The 20,252-nt window shown below is 45.4% G+C and overlaps 1 protein-coding gene across 3 annotated transcripts in view; it reads right to left on the reverse strand.

The window, feature by feature from the left end:
• Positions 1-20,252, reverse strand: part of LOC309554092 (lamin-B3-like) — a 210,518-nt gene that overhangs the window by 183,512 nt on the left and 6,754 nt on the right. For all 3 annotated transcript variants that reach the window (XM_082255632.1, XM_082255633.1, XM_082255631.1), the window contains exon 2: positions 7,190-7,346. In XM_082255632.1, coding sequence (XP_082111758.1) covers positions 7,190-7,346 — 157 coding nt within the window. The remainder of the gene's footprint in view (positions 1-7,189; positions 7,347-20,252) is intronic.

Here is a 20,252-nt window from a genome sequence, read left to right on the forward strand (position 1 = left end):
ATGTATGTCACATTTTTGCAATTACATATACCTACTATTAACTGTTTTGCATAAGGCCTCATTCCCACAGGCACTGCTCATCCTAATTTGACAGGTATGTGGGTGAGGGGCACAGAACACAGAGGGGTTAATTTACTAAAAGCAAATAGGCTGTGCACTTTGCACGTGCAGATATATTCATTTTCCCCAGATCTTAGTCAAAGTGGTAAAGCTTCACTTTGTAAAGAATACCCAATCAGGTGTGTGTGTTTTTTTTTTTTCAAACACAACACCACAGAATTTTTGCTTGCACATAATTGGACAATGGAATTTAGCAGAGCTTCACCACATTCAATAAGCTATGGGAAAAACGAGTGCAACTGCACTTTAGGAGTACACAGTCTATTTGCCTTTATTAAAGTACCCAAGACTCAAGTGTTTGCGGCCATTCACCCATACACCTATCAAATTAGCGGCTGTGTGCATACAGACACTACATCCCCTCAGACTTGTATAGGCTGTCTACATGCAGCACCTGGCGGCTTCAGCCGCATAAACCAATGGCAATGTGTGAATGAGGCATAAATATGCAATTTTATCCATTTGCCGACCGCCCTATAGCAGTTTTACTGCCACAGGGCGACCGCTGTGTGCAGGATCACACATTCACACAGACATACATATGTGATGCAGCACTTCGAGATAGGGGGCATGAATGCGCTCCGCGAGTGGCTCGCTCCCGCTGTGATCACACACAGCAGGAGCCGATCAGCCGGTAACATAAAATTGATGTCCGCTTGCACTGGTCATCACAGAGACAGAGCTTCAACCTACCTGTGTAAACAAGGCAGAATGCCATTCTGACAGGAGGGAAGGCATAGATCCTGTGTCTCTGCAAAGCAGGGACTAGGATTATTGTCTTCCCCTAGTAAAAGCACCTCCAACACTAATAAAAAACAGGCTAGGCAGTGGCACATAGTTAATCCTGATATTAACCCCTTCCCAGTGTCATTAGTACAGTGACTGCATATTTTTAGCACTGATCACTGTATTAGTTTCACTGGTTCCCAAAAAGTGTCAGTGTCAGAATGTCCGCCACAATATTGCAGCCCCACTATAAGTCACTGATTGACGCTATTGCTAGTTAAAAAAAAAAAAAAATACCCCATAGTTTGTAGACGCTATTACCTTTGCGCAAATCAATATACGCTTATTAGGATTTTTTTTTTTTTTAACCAAAAATATGTAGCAGAATATATATTGGTATAAATTTTTTTCTTCAAAATTGTCAGTCTTTTTTGTTTATAGCAAAAATGCAGGGGTGATCAAATACCACACAAGAAAGCTCTATTTGTGGGGGACGACGACGACAAAACACAGTGCAATTACACAAAAAATGGACTGGTCAGAAAGGGGGGGGGGTAAATCTTCCAGAGATCAAGTGGTTAAATGTAGTGCATAACAAAAATATTGTTTTGATAACCATTTGTGCAACTATCAAGGGATGTATGAAATAAACAATCTCTAAAAGTGTTACTAAACCCACAACAGTAAAATCAGTCTGTATATGCAGTAAAGCACGCTCGTTATACTCACTGTGGAACCTAAGGGATTAATCCTCCGTATTGTGTAAAAAGGCTGTATGATCCAGTCTTCTCCGATCCTCTCCTTCCACTGTCCCTAATCCATCTCCTGATAGTACAGAGCCTTAGAGGCACTCTGCACATACTCAGTTTGGTGTGGAATGCTAGAAAGTTTTTTTTTTTTTTTTTTTTTCGGGAAGGGTGCAAGTGATCAGCACAGAGCCAATCAGCACCGTTCAGACAGCGGGTTAGGAGTCATGAAGCCTCATAGGACAGTCAGATGAGAATGAAAACTCCTCCTACAAGCTTTAACTAGACACTGACAGAAGCCACAAGACTACTACATACTGCTGATAAGAAAAAATGTATTTTTAGTTTAGATTTACTGAAATAAATGCATTACCCTGTTCTGTGTACTGTGGGAGACCAGATAAAGTGTTACCAAACCCAAGACCTTGCATTCACTATAATTCTTCTCATCCTTTCATTCAGAATGTAAGGCTGTAATGTGCAAGTAAGGCTGTAATGTGCAAGTAAAAAATTGGTCCAGGCACCACATAATGGGAGGAAGCGCCTGGAACCCAATGGAACCCAAAGTGCTAAGTATAACTAAAAGGCAAAACTTTTGTTTTATCGTTTTGGAAGAGTGGAGAGGAATTAGAATGCCTGTCGGCTTTTATGGTCATTGCCAAAAGTGATAGTAAAAGAAAATCCTAAAATTTTGGGTAGACACTAGAAGAGAAATAGAGGGGAAATCCTCCAATGGGGACACTAGTTCTGGTGGCACCCTGGGACTTCAAGTCCTGTTTTTGCTAGGTGACAGAAGGTGAAAAGAAATCTCCCCAATTAGAAGAAAAAAAAAAAAAAAAAAAAAAAACTGACAGGGATAATCATCCTTTACCTATCCAAAATAAAATGTTTCGCATAGAGTTCTACTTTAAAAGTATCGCAAAAGGGGCACCCCAGAATGTTGCCTTTCCCTCTAGAAGTCTGAAAGGCATATCGTGCTACATTATGAACATACAGTGCATCACTTTTTCCACATTTTGTGATGTTACAGCCTTATTCCAAAATTGATTAAATTCATTAGTTTCCTCAAACATCTACACACAATACCCCATGATAATGTGAAAGAAGATTGTTTGAAATCTTTGCAAAATTTATTTAAAAAAAAAAAAAAAAAAAAAAAAATATCCTATGTACATAAGTATTCACAGCCTTTGCTCATTAATTTGTTGAAGCACCAATTACAGCCTCAAGTCTTTTTGAGTATGATGCTACAAGCTTGGCACACCAATTTTTGGGCAGTTTCTCCCATTCTTCTTTGCAGGACCTCTCAAGCTCCATCAGGTAGGATGGGGAGCATTGGTGCACAGCCCTTTTCAGATCTCTCCAGAGATGTTCAATAGGGTTAACTTTTGGGCTCTGGCTGGGCCTCTCAAGGACATTTACAGAGTTGTCCCGTAGCCACTCCTTTGTTATCTTGGCTGTGTGCTTAGGGTCGTTGTCCTATTGGAAAATTAACCTTCGCCCCAGTCTGAGGTCCAGAGCAGGTTTTCATCAAGGATGTCTCTGTACATTGCTGCATTCATCTTTCCCTCGGTCCTCACTAGTCTCCCAGTTCCTGCCACTGACAAACATCCCCACAGCATGATGCTGCCACCACCATGCTTCACTGTAGGGATGGTAATGGCCAGGTAATGAGTGGTGCCTGTTTTTTTCGACCAGACATGACGCTTGCCATTAAGGCCAAAGAGTTCAATCTTCGTTTCATCAGACCAGAGAGTTTGGTTTCTCATGGTCTAAAAGTCCTTCAGGTGCCTTTTGGCAAACTCCAGGTTGCTGCCATGTGCCTTTTACTGAGAAGTGGCTCCTGTTCGGCCACTCTACCATACAGGCCTGATTGGTATAGTACTGCAGAGCTGGTTCTTTTGGAAGGTTCTCCTTTCCCCACAGGAAAACTATGGAGCTTTGTAAGTGATCAGGGTCTTGGTCACCTCCCTGGTCTCCCCCGATCACTCAATTTGACCAAGCTGCCCACTCTAGGAAGTGTCCTGGTGGTTCCAAACTTCTTTTATTTATGGATGATGGAGGCAATTGTGCTCATTGAGATCTTCAATGCTGCAGAAATCTTTTCTGTACCCTTTCCCAGATCTGTGCCTCAATACAATCCTGTCCCGGGGGGACATTTAACTGTGGGACCTTATATAGACAAGTGTGTGCCTTTCCAAATCATGTCTAATCAAACCGAATTTACCACAGATGGCCAATCAAGTTGTAGAAACATCTCAAGGATGATCAGTGGAAACAGGATGTACCTGAGCCCGATTTCCAGTGTCATGGCAAAGCATGTGAATACTTCTGTAAATGGGATTTTTCATTTTTTTTAATGTCTAAGAAATTTGCAAAGATTTCAAAACAAACTTCTTTTAGGTTGTCATTATGGGGTATTGTTTGTAGAATTTTGAGGAAAAAAATTGGATTTTTGACTTACTGTAAAATCCATTTCTCTGAAGTTTATTGATGGAGACAGCGCCTGATCTTCCTAACCATAGGGTTACTCTGCCCCCTACAGATGTAGGACACTAGGCAGAAAAAAAAAAAAAAAAAAGTCTGGCTACGCCTATGGGCAGTCCCAGGGGGTATACTCCCTCTGCGCTATAGTTACTCAGTTTTGTTACAAGCAGTGTCAGAAGAAAATACAACTCCACAGGGGGGTGGGTGCTGTCCCCGTCAATTAACATCAGAGACATGGATTTAACGGTAAATCAAAAATCACATTTTCTCTTTCGTTCATTGACGGACAGAGCTCCTGATCTTCTTAACCATTGGTATGTCCCAAAAGCAGAGTCAAACATGAGATGTGGGAACAGCGAAAAAAGAAAATTCCCAAGGCTAACTATAGCCAACCAAGAGCTCAACCAAAACTGGAACTCACCTGAAAACCTATACACCCTCAAAGAGGACCAGGTCCTCTAAACAGCAGCCTGCAAAACCTTGCAGCCAAAAGGAAGCATCCGAAGATGCCAACACATCCACTTTGTAGAACTTTGTGAAAGTGTGCACCGACGAAAAGGTTGCTGCCTTGCAAACCTGCATCACTGAAGCCTGACGACGGAAGGCCCAGGAGGCACCGAGCGCCCGAGTAGAGTGCGCCTTGACAGGGAAAGGAGGAACCTGACCCTTGATGTAATAGGCCTGAATCACCGTCTGTCTGATCCATCTGGAAATGGTCACACAGACGGTCGCACGTTGGAAGGAAGAACCTTACCGGAATGTAAGAATGAAACTCGATCTTGTAGCCGGACCAAAAGACCTCATGGACCCACCGGACTTGTACCAGGGAAGTTCAAGGGTCCGGGAATCAGGGAAGACATTCCCCCACGGTTGAGGGCGCACCTTCATGGTGAAGGGGCCTTGGAAGCAAGCTCTTGACTTACAAAACCAAGTTCGCTTGGATCCTCCAGAGGAGGCCCTGAAGGGCTCAGATCCCTTGTCAGTCGACCATGAGGGACGACTGACATTTAGGACGAGGGTCCAACTTCCGGTTCTGGTGCCTCAAGAGACAGGTGTGAAGCGGGGCGGCTCCAGCATAATCAGCACATTAGACCGGCTCACTCCCGCTCACAAACACCGCAATGCCACCCACTCCTCTCACCGGTGCAGAGATACTCTTCATGGACCGTTTCATGGTCCACAACACTGCGGGGGTGCTCTCCACTCAACGACAGGACGGCTCTCTCCCTGCATCACAGGCAGGTAACATGGCCGCCGGACTACACGTGGGGGAACCACTTAACCCTGCATCTCCCACTGATCTGCAGGCAGATCCCCCTGATGAACAGTGCCAACATTTAGCACAGGCTGTAGCTGCACTTCTGTCCCCCACCATTTCAGAAACGGTGGAGAGGGCAGTGACAGCAGGGATATCCCAGCTCCGCAAATATTAAATATAAAATATACAATTGTCCATACTCACTAACGTCACCAGCTCCTATCTCACTGAGCCGATCGACATCTGCTTCAGCTTCATGTCATGGATGTTCTGCTCTTCTTTTAAAGATAGTTTCTAAGTGCATTACGGATTTTAATAAATATACTCATTCCTTACGGTATGCACTATTTTGCATTTATATATGTACTTGCTGGATTGTTTGGCAACCTCATTGGAGACACGGAGGCTTTACACCTTGCTCAGAGGTTATTCCTTACGGCCAGTGTCAAATGGATTGCTGACGAGTGTTCTCATGCCTCCTTGTTCTGTCTTCTGATGTTATGCAAGCCTGTTTGACCCACTGGTAAAACAGGAGTCTACGAATGAGGTGGGCGCATTTGAGTGCTTATTGGTGAAGGGATTGTCACCTTTATTGGATCGTGTTTCGGGCACCCTTTGGACTTCAGCTATTACTGGAAGACTTTTAAAGAGGGACTTTTGGGTTGTATTTATTTTTCTCCCACCGCCAAAATCACCACCCAGAAGGCTCCACTGTCATGGCTGCCGCTATATTCAATAACAAACCACCGAAAAATGGCTGCTGGACTAAAAAAACATGGCCATCGTGCATTAAAGCACACGAGCTGCAAGAAAATGGTGGCACCACGAGGCTCCCAGGGACCCAGAAGGGATTCCTAGGCCTCAAAAACACAGGCAGGAACCCCCACCAGCCGATTTCCCGGTCGCTGGCAGCGCATCCCCCTCATCCCCACCACAGCATCCTGCCCCCCCCCCCTCCCCAGGCGGTGAACCAGGCCACCCCACAGTCCCAGCAGAGGGGGGCAAGATGGCCCACAGGGACCACCAGACCAATGAGGGGGTGCTTAACAGGAAGGAGGAGAATCCAGGGGGTCCGACCGTCCCATGGAGGGGCCCACGTCCACCCCAAACCCTCCAAAAAGGGAGAGAGGGACAGTTACCATACCAGGAAACAGGCGGGCACCGCTCCAGAAAGAACCTTCTTTCCATCAAAATGGGGGGTTGCTGGCCAGGAGGAACCCTGCCACTCTGGCCGAGATCTGGTCGTATGTGACCTCGCGAGACATTTAACTCGCGGGCCAGCCCCCGTCCGGTGGGACTTTGTCGCGGCCGCCCTAGCGTGGAGCTGAGGTTGGCGCACTCGCTGGCCAGACTGGGGTGACCACTGGATCTAGATTATTCAGCCCGTCGCCCAGTCCGGCAGTTGATTTTTTTTCTCCTGGATTTTTTCCTGTGAGATCTAAAACTATCTAAAAAAGTGCCAGGACCAGAGAACCCAGCAAGGAACTAGGTCATTACTCCTGACTAGGCAGAAAAAACACAGTCTTTGAACAATCGGATCTAGCCAAGAGGGAGTATACCCCCCGGGACTGCCCATAGGCATAGCCAGACTTTTTCTGCCTTGTGCCCTACTCCTGTAGGGGGCAGTATAACCCAATGGACAAGATGATCAGGAGCTGTGTCCATTAATGAACAAAAGCAAAATAATGAATTTAATCCATTTTGGAAGAAGGCTGTAACATACCAAAATGGGGAGAAAGTAATTTAAAATGCTGTGAATGCTTTCCAGATGCACTGCAAAGATGCAATTTCACAAAAACCTTAGGAATATATCTGAGAGCAAAAGGAAAAAAGAGAATAGGAAACCTCGTACTCCAGCTATCTGTGCCTTCAGGTCTTCCAGCTGTTCTTCTAAACCTCTTTTGTTACTCCGAGCGGTGGCAAGCTCTGCTTCTCTTGAATTCAGCTTAGCTTCTGCATCTCTCAGCTGGTTCTGAACAAGGCTTAAATCGGATTCTTTCTTTGCATTTCTGTAATACAGGATACACAGTAAGTTATCCAATTATGCTACAAATTAACACACATTTCAGGTTACTGAGTTGCAAGAGGTAATCGCAGGAATTGCTGAAAAAACTGATTACTAGTGATTATTTGTGTACAAAAAGTAAGGATGGAAAGAACAAGTGCAAGGAAACACAAACCATTTGTTGGCTTTTTGAACTTGGCTCTTGAAGGAGGACGACTGGTCGTCCCAAACCCATCAGGAAATTCGCACACACACAGAAAAGAAACAAAAACGGTGCAAAAAAAGGTCATCTTTTGGCACCTATGGAAGCCTTTAATTTTGTACTAGAGGTATGATCCTTCATTTATAAAAGGAAACACGATGTACCTGCGCTGACATGCAGCATTTTCCTGGACATCATATTAGCAACATTGTGTGATCAGAGCACATAGGCAACAATTGTTTAAGTGCCATAGCAGTAAACCAAAGTTGAGAAATGCAGCTAACCAGTGTGCACAGTATGAATGAGCCCTAATCCCTTTCCCTGCCACCAATGTATTAAAAAATGTCAGCATTTCACGCTCCAGGGCGTCTTCTTTCAGAAAATACGTTTTGGGGGTTTAACCAATTGCAGACCGCCCACCGCACATTTACTGCAGCAGGGTGGACACTCTGTGCCGGATCACGTACCTAGTACATGATCCGACACTTCCATGTCTGGGGCGCGCATGGATGTCCGCCGGCACCAACCACTTACACAGTACATAGGCAGAACGGCAATCTGCCCTTTGTAAACAAGGCAGATTGTCGTTCTGTCATAAAGGGAAGGCATTGATCCAGTTTTTCTGCTAAGCAGGAACATTGATCTTTGCCTTCCCTTAGTCAAAGCACCTCCCCCACAGTGAGTAAGCACAGGCCAGGGAACACAGTTAATACCTTCCCAGCTAGTGCATATTTATTTAGCACTGATCACTATTCATGTCACTGGTCTTCAAAAAGTGTCAGGTAGGTGATTTAGATTTTTTAGTGTCAGGAGGTAGATTTTTCGGCCACAATATTGCAGTCCCACAATGGGTTGCTGAACGCCACCATTACTAGTAACAAATAAATAAAAAGAAAATATCCGAGCGTTTGTAGATGCTATAACTTTTGTACAAACCAATCAATATATACGCTTATCTGGGGTTTTTTTCCTACCAAAAATATGTAGCAGAATACATATTGGCCTAAAATTATGGAGAAAACTGGGATTGTCTTATCGTAAAATCCTTTTCTCTGATGTTCTTTGGCTGACACAGCTCCATAGCTTCTTGACCCTTGGGTTTATGCTGCCCCCTACAGGAGTAGGAGACTAGGCTGGAAAAAGCCTATAGGACAGTCCCAGGGGGTATACTCCCACTGCTATAGGTCTTTAGTTTTGTAACAAGCAGTGTCAGAAAAACATATAACCCACCTCAATAGAGGGGTGGGTGCTGTATCAGTCAATGAACATCAGAGAAAAGGATTTTACGGTAAGACAAAAAAAAAAAAAAAATTTCTTTCGTTCACTGACAAGACATATCTCCATATCTTCTTGACCCTTGGGAAGTCCCAAAGCAGTGTCAACATGAGGGGGTGGGAACCCCACAGCAATAAACATACTTCCCAAAGGCTAAACGTAGCCAACGAGGGGAAACAGGAGCTCAACCAGGAACCAACTGGAGCTAACCTGACAAAAAAAAAAAAAAAAAAAATACAACCTCAGAGGAACAACAGCGCCCTGCAAAACCTTGCAGCCAAAAGGCAGCATTCAAAGATGCCAACACATCCACAAATTTTGTGAAAGTGTGCACGGCCATCCAGGTGGCCACCTTGCAAACCTGCACCACTGACGCCTGATGATGGAAGGCCCAAGAGGCACTAAGCGCCCTCGTAGAATGCGCCTTAACAGGGAAAGGAGGATCCTGAACCTTAATGAAATAGGCCCACACCATTGTCTGCCTGATCCATCTGGAAATAAGTCACAGGAGACGCGGCCAGGCCAGCCCCTTACGGGGTTTATCCGTAAGGACAAAAAAGAAATCCAATTTTCAGAATGACTCAGTCGCCGTCAGGTACACCCTGACTGCCATACATTCTTTGGATGTGGTTCGGACAATCTCTTTATGGTTCTTAGGCCTAGGGCACAAGGCAGGCAACAATATGTCTTCATTTAAATGGAAACCAGAGACAACCTTAGGAAGGAACGCTTTGCATGGACGAAACACCAGGTAAATGGAGAACGGCAAGACAACGCAGCCAATTCCGACACCCTGCGTATAGAAGTAATAGACACCAAGAAGGCTGCCTTCTGTGAAAAAAGTAAGCTCCCGAATCTTTTCAAAAGGCGGTTTCTGAACAACCGACAGCATCAAATTGAGGTCCCACGGAGGCAATGGAGACCGCATCGGGGGAGCCAGGTGGTGGACCCCCTGAACAAAGTGTGAACCAAGGAAATTCGTGACCAATGGGCGTTGAAAGAAAAAAGCCAAGGCCGAAATCTTGCCTTTGATGGTACCCAAGGCCAAACGCTGATCTACACCTCTTTAGGGAAACTCCAAGACTTGAAACACAGAAAAACGCCTACTAACTGAGGTAATCTGCCTGCCAATTTTCCTCCCCGGAATATGCACAGCAGAGAGGACTGGAACAAAGCGTTCTGCCCACCTTAGAATGCTGGCTATTTCCCTGGGCTGCTAGGACACTTTTGGTGCCCCCTTGATTGCCATATGCCACAGCCGTGGCATTGTCCGATTGCATCCCTACCGGGCACCCCTGCAGACAATCCGTCCACAGGGACAAGCAAAACCTGATTGCCCAGAATTTCCAGGATATTGATCGGCAGACTGGATTCCTCCAAAGTCCAAACCCCCTGAGCACAATACGCCTCCCCACCTGGACAGGCTGGCATCCGTGGTGACCACCGTTTAATACAGGGGGAGAAAGGACTCAACAGGATCAGATTGTCTACAGACTGTGGATTCTTGTCACATTTTGCAAGAATCTCTTTGCAGAGGTATGGAACTGAGCAAACGGAACAGCCTTGAAGGTAGAGACCATCAGGCCATGCACTTGCATGCAAGTCCTGAGAGGTGACCTCCAGTTGGACAACAGGAGCCGAATCGCATCCTGCAACTTCTGGAGTTCGGGAAACACCTGGGCTGAGGCCGAGTCCAGGGTCAGGCCCAGGTAGTCCAGTTTGGTGGACCGGACCAGAGCAGATTTTTTGGAAATAGTTTCCATCCAACCGCTTGCAAGGTTCGCACAGAAATGTCCAGATTGACTTTTAAGACATGCGGAGAAACTGCTCGCAGAAGGTCAACCAGATACCCTCCCTTCTGCCGTAGCAATGCTAACACCTGGGCCAAAACTCTCGTAAACACGCGAGGAGCCGAGGTGAGACCATAGGGTAACGCCACAAATACAGGGAGTGCAGAATTATTAGGCAAATGAGTATTTTGACCACATCATCCTCTTTATGCATGTTGTCTTACTCCAAGCTGTAGAGGCTCGAAAGCCTACTACCAATTAAGCATATTAGGTGATGTGCATCTCTGTAATGAGAAGGGGTGTGGTCTAATGACATCAACACCCTATATCAGGTGTGCATAATTATTAGGCAACTTCCTTTCCTTGGGCAAAATGGGTCAAAAGAAGGACTTGACAGGCTCAGAAAAGTCAAAAATAGTGAGATATCTTGCAGAGGGATGCAGCACTCTTAAAATTGCAAAGCTTCTGAAGCGTGATCATCGAACAATCAAGCATTTCATTCAAAATAGTCAACAGGGTCGCAAGAAGCGTGTGGAAAAACCAAGGCGCAAAATAACAGCCCATGAACTGAGAAAAGTCAAGCGTGCAGCTGCCAAGATGCCACTTGCCACCAGTTTGGCCATATTTCAGAGCTGCAACATCACTGGAGTGCCCAAAAGCACAAGGTGTGCAATACTCAGAGACATGGCCAAGGTAAGAAAGGCTGAAAGACAACCACCACTGAACAAGACACACAAGCTGAAACGTCAAGACTGGGCCAAGAAATATCTCAAGACTGATTTTTCAAAGGTTTTATGGACTGATGAAATGAGAGCGAGTCTTGATGGGCCAGATGGATGGGCCCGTGGCTGGATTGGTAAAGGGCAGAGAGCTCCAGTCCGACTCAGACGCCAGCAAGGTGGAGGTGGAGTACTGGTTTGGGCTGGTATCAAAGATGAGCTTGTGGGGTCTTTTCGGGTTGAGGATGGAGTCAAGCTCAACTCCCAGTCCTACTGCCAGTTTCTAGAAGACACCTTCTTCAAGCAGTGGTACAGGAAGAAGTCTGCATCCTTCAAGAAAAACATGATTTTCATGCAGGACAATGCTCCATCACACGCGTCCAAGTACTCCACAGCGTGGCTGGCAAGAAAGGGTATAAAAGAAGAAAAGCTAATGACATGGCCTCCTTGTTCACCTGATCTGAACCCCATTGAGAACCTGTGGTCCATCATCAAATGTGAGATTTACAAGGAGGGAAAACAGTACACCTCTCTGAACAGTGTCTGGGAGGCTGTGGTTGCTGCTGCACGCAATGTTGATGGTGAACAGATCAAAACACTGACAGAATCCATGGATGGCAGGCTTTTGAGTGTCCTTGCAAAGAAAGGTGGCTATATTGGTCACTGATTTGTTTTTGAATGTCAGAAATTTATATTTGTGAATGTTGAGATGTTATATTGGTTTCACTGGTAAAAATAAATAATTGAAATGGGTATACTGTATATTTGATTTTTGTTAAGTTGCCTAATAATTATGCACAGTAATAGTCACCTGCACACACAGATATCCCCCTAAAATAGCTAAAACTAAAAACTACTTCCAAAAATAGTCAGCTTTGATATTAATGAGTTTTTTGGGTTCATTGAGAACATGGTTGTTGTTCAATAATAAAATTAATCCTCAAAAATACTCATTTGCCTAATAATTCTGCACTCCCTGTATATAGTGCTCCTCACCCATGCCAAAACAAAGGAAAAACGCTGATGCCCGACATATGGGGATATGAATGCAAGTGTCCTTGATATTGACGGAGGCCAAAAAAACCCCCTTGATGAAGGAACACCACTACCATGCGAATGGACTCCATGCGAAATTTCTGAACCCACACAAAGAGGTTCAAGGCCTTGAGGTCCAGGATTGGGACAGACCTTGCCTTGCTTCCTGGGAACAGTAAATCGGTTTGAACAAAATCTCTGAAAGCTTTCCGATTATGGAACTGGTACAATAAACCCTTGTGAGAGCAGATCTTGTACCTCCCCGAGAAGACCTCACAGGCGATTTGAGGACAAACGCAGGTTGGAAGGGAAGAACCTTGCCGAAGGCAAGGAATGAAACTCGATTTTGTGACCGGAACAAATCAACTCGTGGGCCCATTTGTCTTGAATCAAGGAGGTCCACAGACTTGGAAAGAAGCAAAGAACTCCCCCACCCCAGATACGAGGGAGGGTACTCCTTCAGGCAGAAGTGGGCTTATTTGCAGGTCCAGAAGAACCCGCTCTCGGCTTGCCAGGCCAGGCTTCCTTGAAACCTCCTGCGGGGTTTTGGGTCGATTTTGATCCCTTGTCCTGAGATCCCGAGAGACGAAAGGGCCACGTTTGTGAGGAGACTCTGCTCTCGGTAGTCTGTGGAAGCAGAGTACTCTTACCTTATGATCTCCTCCATGGAAGCTCCAAACAGGCCATCTCCTACAAAAGGGGAAATTAGTCAGTACCTTCTTGGAAGCCTGGTCAGCAAACCAACATTTCAGTCATATCATGCGGTGAAGGGTCACAGACACCCTGCAGGCTAAGGGGGCCGCATCCAGAGGAGGTATCACAGATCTACTGCAACCCCTGGACCAACTGGTCCTCCAGGCCCCATTCCATTGAGGTCTGGGAAAGCAAGGTTATGGCAAACACCAGCCTCAGAATGGAACCGGCCATGGTAAAAAAAGGTATCGAATGAGAGATTCAGCTCGCTTGTCAAAAGGGTCCTTAAAGAACAGAGTCTTCTACCGGGAGAAGGGTGGCTTTAATTTAGAAACCTGAGAGTCCACCACAGGTGGTACTTTTGTTTATTTAACAGAGACTCTTCCAAAGGATACCTTCTAGCGAAACACTTAGGTACCCCAACAATGAGTTTTGGGGAACCCCACTGACTTGCGACAATTGAATAGATAATCGCTTCAGGTGTCCTCTCTCCAATTTACACCTCCACCCTGCAAGTCTGGGTGCTGGCTCTGTCTTGTGTAGAAGTAAAGCAAAAAAAGTCCTGGATGGCCGCACTCCAGATGCAACCCCTTTATTGTGTATAAAAAAAACTCATACAGCAACGTGGAGATCAAGTACAGAAGCAATACCAGCTGATGCGTTTCATACCATAGTTAGGTGCCTAATCATAGCTATGATTACGCACCAGACTATGGTGTGAAACGCGTCAGCTGGTATTGTTGCTGTACAAATTTTTTTTATATATCGAATAAAAAGGTGTTGCATCTGGAGTGCAGCCATCCAGGACTTTTTTGCTTTACTTTACTTGCGACGTTGACAAAATAAGCGGGAAAAGGAAAAACCTGTCGCCTTTGATGTTCTGCGGGTACCAAAATGTGCTGACGCAGCAGTAGCTGTGTCCTCCAATTTCAAAGTTTCCTGCACTGATAGTGTATCCACTAGCGCCCTTCCATGTGCGGCTGTAGTAGTGGAAGAGGACTCCTCCTCACTATCAGAGCACTCAGCTTTATGGAGATGCTGATTTCCTTTTCCAGCAGGACTTGGCACCTGCCCACAAAAAGTACCAATACCTGGTATACTGATCATGGTATCACTGTGCTTGATTGGCCAGCAAACTCGCCTGACCTAAATCCCATAGAGAATCTGTGGAGTATTGCCAAGAGGAAAATTAGAGACACCAGACCCAACAATGCAGATGAGCTGAAGGCCGCTATCAAAGCAACCTGGGCTTCCATAACACCTCAGCAGTGCCACAGGTTAATCACCTCCATGCCACGCCGCATTGATGCAGTAATTCGTGCAAAAGGAGCCCTGACCAAGTATTGAGTGTATACTATATTGTAAATAGACATACTTTTCGATAAGCCAACATTTCTATATTAAAAATCCTTATTTTATTGGTCTCATGTAATAATGAGATTTTTGACTTACCCTAAAATCCATTTCTCTGATGTTCATTGATGGACACATCTCTATAGGAAAAAGCTTGATTAGGGCTATGGGGCAGTCCCAGGGGAACTCAGTTTTGTTACAAGCGGTGTCAGAAGAAAGCCAACTCCACAGGGAGGGGGGGGGGGGGTGCTGTGTCCATCAATGAACATCAGAGAAATGGATTTTATGGCAAGTCAAAAATCCCATTTTCTCTTTAGTTTATTGACGGACACAGCTACTTATCTTCTTGACCATTGGGACGTCCAAAAGCAGCGTCAAACAGGATGGGTGGGAACAGCACAAAAAAATTCAAGGTTAAAAACATTAGCCAACCAGGTAGCATGGAGCTCAACCATAAACAGGAGCTCACCTGAAAAAAAGTGTGAACAGACTACCAGGCGGCCGCCTTGCAAACCAGCATCACTGACCCAGGGCAGCGGAGGGGGAAGGTGGATGCCAAAAATGGAGGGTAGGGGCTTCCCATACGTCCCGACCAGTGGGCCGCAAAGCCGTGGCCTAAATTTCTGGCTGGTTCCAGGCCGCATGAGGCCCGGACCCGCAGATGCTAAACCATCTGCTCCCCCAGCCTAACACTGCAGCAGGGAGCCCAGAGGACATTACTGCCCTAGGCACCAACCTCCAAGGTGGCTGAAAGAAGCCCTCCTTTAGAGCAGGAAAAAGCCAGCTCAAACTCACCCAGGGAGGGGGGGGGGGGCGGAAGACCCACAGTGATCCTCAAAATTTTATAAGGAGCTGGGGTGGGAAGGAGGGAAACCCGGGGGTCCCATTGTCCACCCCTAAACCCTCCAGGGGGGGGGGGGGGGGAAGGACAGCTACTTACCATACCAGGAAACAGGGTAGGCACCACTCCAGGCAGGCCACCGCTGGATCAGAATGGGGGGGAGGGGGGCTGTCAGCCAGGAGGAAAGCTGCAACTCAGGCCGAGGGCAGTCCCCGTCCAGTGGGGCTATGTGGCGGCCAACCTAGTGCCGAGCCCTGAGGAAAACTGGCGTCTTGCCAGTGAAACGCGCCAGCGTGTGCGTCACTTGCCCACAGTCAATGGACCAGCTACCTCTAACGTCTGGACTATCGTACGGCTGCTTCCTCTGTGCGCCCCCGCCTCCAATCCTTTACACCGGACGTGACGTCAGGCCGTGTTCCGATGGTTCTGACCTCAGACCAGGAAGTACCCAGAGAGAGAGAGAGAGCGAGCAAAGGGAGAGCGCTGCTCGAGGAACGCCAATACCGGCAGGTCCGGTCACATTAATACAGAGGAACAGACATCCCCGGATTTCCCCTACGGCCTGCATTCATGACATCTGCATGGTAAAATAGAAGATTCACTTCTTACCTTTTACTTGTATATACCATGGCCCCAACTGGAACTTACTACTGATTTGAAGGCTGACGTTTCTGTCCCTTTACACCTGCCACTCATTCTCTGCCTAACGTCTCAAGGCCTTCCAGCATCAGTTCTTCCCCAACGGGGCACCCCATTGTGGTTCCATCATATTTTTGATGTTCTTTGTCATCTGGGACCTTGCTGGATTTCTTTGCTTAACTTGCTCATTTTAGCTATTTATCACCGGCATTTTGGGACAGTGCAATATTGAGCCTCATTTACTATCACAGGTTCCACTGTGTATTTTCATCAAACTTCCTGTAGCAATCTGGGCTGATGGTGGTCCATTCAATACTGTTTGTTTTTTAACCCTTTTATTGTACATTGTAGTGCCACATCCCATCACATGTGTATATATATCTTGTCATATGGCATAAGTGCCTAAATAAAGCTTTTTCACTTATTTTTGCTATCTACCTCAGTGGTGCCCTTTGTCGATCTCTTTTCTGCAGAGGATCCTATATCCCCTGCAGGTTTTTTCTATATTGTGGTTGCGCCTGATCAACAGTCACTCTACTGGGGATCTAACTTTAGTGAACTATGTAATCATTAAAGGCAGTTTATGGGAACACCTTTTTAGGTTTTTTCTACTAGTGCGGAGCAGAGACCTGCACGCGCTCGCCAGACGGGGGGGTTGGGGAACACTCTGGATCTAGATTATCCAGTCCGTTTGCCCAGTCTGAAGGTCCTCACTCCTGACTGGGCAGGAAAAAAAAAAAAAGGAGAGCCTATAGCTGAGAGTGGGAGTATACCCCCTGGGACTGCCCCAAAGGCATAGTCAAGCTTTTTCCTGCCTAATGTCCTACTCATGTAGGGGGCGGTATAACCCAATGGTCAAGAAGATAAGGAGCTGTGTCCATCAATGAAGGAAAGGGAAATTCTAATTTTTCTGAGATACTGAATTTTGGGTTTTCACTAGCTGCAAGCCATAATCATCAAAATTAAAGAAAGAAATGCTTGAAATATATCGCTCTGTGTGTAATGCATCTCAATAAAATATACAAGTTTCACTTTTTGAACTGATTTACTGAAATAAATTAATGAAAGTGGTTGTTAAGCCCTTATGTTAGGTTTACACCATCCCCTCTGTTAGATTACAAACTGTATCCTAGTGCCTGTGCTTTATTTAAAAAAAAAAAAAAAAAAAAAGCAGATTTCTAACAGTTTTCACAGCACCCATTGGCGTTCACGTGACTCCCAACTCTCGTCTCTACCCGTCTTGACATCTCCAGCGGGCGGAGCCTAAACCTCCTTCTGACTTCAGCTGGGGAGGCAGGGAGGAAAGGAGGAGAGAGTGGGGAGTCACATGACGGCCGAGCGGTGCTGAAAAAACAGTTCGAAATCTGACTTTTATTTTTTAATAAAGCACAGGCACTAGAATACAGATTGTATTCCAACAGGGGGATGATGTAAACATACATTGGTTTTTTTGCAGCTGGGTGGGGAGGGGTTGAACAGAAGGAGACAGGAGGACAGTGCAGGGCTGCGGATGACGGCGACAGATATGCTGACCATGGTGTCAGGGCTCAGTAGCCATGATACACCGTGGTCAGTGTACGGGGGGAGGGTTGAAACAGTCTCTCTCATACATATACACATTAAATATAATATATATACATACATACATACATACACACATACACACAGTCGTGCTCATAAGTTTACATACCCTGGGAGAATATGAACGATAACACCAGGGCTGTGGAGTCGGAGGAAATTTTGGGTAACTGGAGTCAGCAGACAATGCAGCGACTCCTAAATTTAGATTGGAATAAAAAAAAAAAAAAAAAAAGCAAGTTTAAATGTCCCAATTCACAAAGTTATAATTAATGACTTAGTATAAGGAAACTTATAATTGAGGAGGCCAAATGTAAAAAGGAAGAACTACAGAAAGTTCTGAAAGGACGTTTTGTCTTCCTTAAAATGGATGCATGCACACGTCACAGAGTCAATTATTTTGCTAGTAAAGTTAGATTTGTGGATGAAAATAACAAAACAATAACACGGACCCTCTGATTAAAGGACACTCAGGCACATCACACCACTGATTACCTTCAGAAGTTAGTGGAGGGTGTTCTAGAAGATTTTGAAATTACAAAGGAACAGATTTTATGTGTAGTGACAGATAACGCTTCTAACATGTTGAGCACAATTGAGAAGATGAACGCAGATGAAGGTAACAAACCGATATTAGAGTTAGAGGAAGACAGCTCTAAGTATTATTATATCTTATATAGCGCTGTCAATTTTCGCAGCGCTTTACATATACATTGCACATTCACATCAGTCCCTGCCCTCCCTGCCCTCAAGGGGCTTACAATCCAAGGTCCCTAACTCACATTCATACATACATAGTAGGGTCAATTTTATACAGGATCCAATTAACCTACTAGCATGTCTGGAGTGAGGGAGGAAACCCACGCAGGCACAGGGGAGAACATGCAAACTCCAGGCAGGCAGTGTCGTGGTTGGGATTCGAACCGGCGACCCTCTTGCTGCTGGGTGAAAGTGATAACCACTACACCACTGTGCCGCCCATATTGGAGAAAGTTTAGAAACTGAAGAGAATGCTGACAGTTTTTTTTAGACAACTTTGTTGGAGAAGCATTGAAGCTTGCTACTATCATATGCTATGTGCTGTTCATACACTGCAACTTGCCATAAGAGATGGATTAAAAGATCGCCATGCAGCTACACTAATTGGCAAATTACGGCAAGTAACTGTTGCAGCCAGGGCCCCGAAAACAGATACAATTTTGAAAAGACGTGCAGGAAAAGGAGCCATTTTGGATCAAACAACTCGCTGGGGAAGCACTTATTTAATGGTGAAGCATTTGCTTGAACTTAAAGACTTCATAGAAGAAATAAACAATGAAAATCTTGCATTAACCTAAAGCCAGTGGACACAAACAAAGAGCTGGAGAACCTTCTTTCTCACCCCTTCACTGTCACCAAGAGGTTGCAATGTGACGATCTAACCCCGGGTAAATTCCTCTTGGAATGGTAGAGCCTGTTACATAGTTACATAGTTAGTGAGGTTGAAAAAAAGACATCAGTCCATCCAGTTCAACCTATGATGTGAGTGTGTGTTTGCTTTTAACCGTACATTGTATACCCCCCTGTATGTTGTGGTCTCTAAGGTGCCCATCTAATAGGTTTTTTAAACTATCGATGCTCCCCGCTGATACGACTGCTTGTGGAAGAGAATTCCACATCCTTACCGCTCTTACAGTGAAGAACCCCTTACACATTAAGGTTAAACCGCCTTTCCTCTAGTTTTAGTGGGTGGCCACGTGTCTTATTGTATCTCCTTTCTCTGAATAGTTTGTTCCTTATGCTAGGGTCACCAGTACAGTATTTGTACATTGATATCATATCCCCCCTCAATCGTCTCTTCTCCAGAGAGAATAGGTTCAGTGCTTGTAGTCTTTCCTCATAGCTGATGTCCTCCATTCCCCTAATTATTTTTGTTGCCCTTCTCTGGGCTCTTTCCAGTTCCAGCACATCCTTCCTGAGGACCGGTGCCCAGAACTGGACAGCATACTCCAGATGTGGCCGGACCAGAGTCTTGTAGAGCGGGAGAAAAATTTCTCTTTATTTCTGGAGTGAATCCCCTTTTTTATACATCCCAGTATTTTGTTGGCTTTGCTTGCAGCGGCTTGGCATTGCATGCCACTGCCAAGCCTGTTGTCTACCAGTACCCCCAAGTCTTTTTCCATCCTAGACTGACCCAGAGGTTCCCCCCCTAGTGAGTAGATTGCTTTCTGGTTTCTGGCCCCCAAGTGCATTACTTTACATTTTTCAACATTAAACCTCATCTGCCATGTAGTTGCCCACCCCGTTATTTTGTTCAGGTCCGCTTGTAAGGTTTCCACATCCCCGTTATATCGCCTGAACAAAAATGGAGGGTTAATAGCTGAGGGCATTGCATCTTCAATGATGAAAAGAGAGAGTCTTTTGCTGGAAAATGAAATCTTGTTAGTTGAAGAAGCCATCCTTGTTTATCCAGAGATCGTTAGTGATATGGCCAGAATAGTTACTGCAATGCCCCCCACCCAAGTCAGTGTCGAAAGATTAATACATATTAATACAGAGGAGTCGGAGTCGGGCAGTCGGAAGTACAAAAAACGGAGTCGTCGGAGTCGGAACATTTATCTACAGACTCCACAGCCCTGGATAAACACAAACTTTTCTTTCACTCATGGTTAGTGTTTGGCAGAAGCCATTTATTATCGTTTTATTGTGTTTAATCTTTTTAAAATCATAAATGACAACAAACTACCCAAATGACCCTGATCAAAGATTTACATACCCCCTGTTCTTAATACTGAGTATTGCCCCC

This window comes from Pelophylax lessonae (genome assembly GCF_965119305.1).
Source record: "Pelophylax lessonae genome assembly, chromosome: 4".
In the NCBI taxonomy this organism is placed as follows: Eukaryota; Metazoa; Chordata; class Amphibia; order Anura; family Ranidae; genus Pelophylax; species Pelophylax lessonae.